Source organism: Carlito syrichta, unplaced genomic scaffold (genome assembly GCF_000164805.1).
Source record: "Carlito syrichta isolate Samal-C Ts95f unplaced genomic scaffold, Tarsius_syrichta-2.0.1 Scaffold134219, whole genome shotgun sequence".
NCBI classification, from domain to species: Eukaryota; Metazoa; Chordata; class Mammalia; order Primates; family Tarsiidae; genus Carlito; species Carlito syrichta.
The window spans coordinates 4,438-5,754 of NW_007078315.1; the positions used below are offsets into that span (position 1 = coordinate 4,438).

Below are 1,317 nucleotides of genomic sequence, written 5' to 3' on the forward strand. Positions count from 1 at the left end.
CGCTTGTGCAGAGACCCTGGGCACCCCACCCCCTCCGCGGCCCCCAGGGATCCGCCCCCAGGGCCCCAGGCACCCATTCCCAGGCACATACAAACTCCTTGTAGGTATCGGCGGCCAGCTGGTGCAGGTGCTGGGCGCGGAGCACAGCATTGGCAAACAAGCTGGACAGGGGCACGGATGGGAAGGCGCCGGCCTCCCAGGGCCCAGGCAGGCAGAGCAGGGCGGACACCAGGAGCAGGGTGGTCTGGGGGCCTGAGGAGAGACCCAGGCTGGGGGCTGGGAGCAGGAGGTGGCCTCCCTGCCCAGGCCACTCCCGTCTGCCCCTCCACTGTGCACGACTATGCGTCGTGGAGCTGGCTCGGCTCAGAGGCCCGGGCCCAAGGGGTGCCCCCAGCAGGGCCCACGCCTGCCTCGGGACACACCCTGCCCGAGGCGTCTTGGGTGCTCACCTGCCATCGCAGACAGGTGAGTGTCCATGGGCCGGCAAGTGGAGAACTGGGCCGGGTCCTGCGGCCGGTCCCTGCGGGCCCTTCTTATATGCTGCTCTGGTGCATGTATGCATGGGGCCGCCTGCTGATGGATAATTTAGAAGCTCCCGCCCTCCCCTTGGGCCATGTCCCTGCCTGCCATCAGTCCTCTGTGTCACCGGCCTCATCGGACCGGCACAGGGTCTCGGCTGGAGGAGCACCCGCCCCTCCCTCTGCGAGGGGGGGGCCCGGGTCCAGCCACGCTCTGGCAGCATGTCCCAGTGGCTTGTCCCAGGGTGAGGACGTTCCCACCTGATCTCAGGACGCGGGACAGTGGGGCCTCCAGCTGTGCGGACCCCTTCCGCTCCCTGACGCGTCCCTTCCTCCCCACTGCAGGCCTCTCCCTCCACCAAATCGAGCGTGTGAGCTGGACAAGGCCCAAGCACAGCAGGAGGTTCTGGGGTTCAGCCTCGCTCGCTTGGGTCCCCCTCCGGGGTCCGCCAAGGCTGGCACCGACCGCCAGGGGGCGCCAGCCCCACGCCCTGCCTCTCCTGCCCTGAGTCTGGGGCGTCAGGGGCCAGACTGGAGGCCTCGCCCCCGCCCGCGGGCGGCCACAGAGATGCAGAGCCGCACCCCAGAGCAGACACGGCCCACGGGTGGCTCCCTCCCACAGCCCTGGGACCGCCAAGGACCCCCAAGGCCCGAGGAGCCCCAGGAGCTGCGCCCTCCCTCCCGGCACCGGCAGGCCGGGTTCTCGCTCCGCCCCTGCTCCTGCCCACAGGGCCTGTCTCACCTGGACCCTCAGCCGTCCTGTGGAAGGAAGGGTCGCAGCCGTCCTGCTGGCGGGCCC

The 1,317-nt window shown here is 70.5% G+C and overlaps 1 protein-coding gene across 1 annotated transcript in view; it reads right to left on the bottom strand.

Moving 5' to 3' along the window:
* Positions 1–477, bottom strand: part of GH1 (growth hormone 1) — a 1,367-nt gene extending 890 nt beyond the window's left edge. Inside the window, exons 1-2 of the mRNA XM_008049375.1 lie at positions 450–477; positions 92–276 (exon numbers count right to left, since the gene is read on the bottom strand). Coding sequence (XP_008047566.1) covers positions 92–276; positions 450–477 — 213 coding nt within the window. The remainder of the gene's footprint in view (positions 1–91; positions 277–449) is intronic.
* Between the last annotated feature and the right edge of the window lie 840 nt (positions 478–1,317).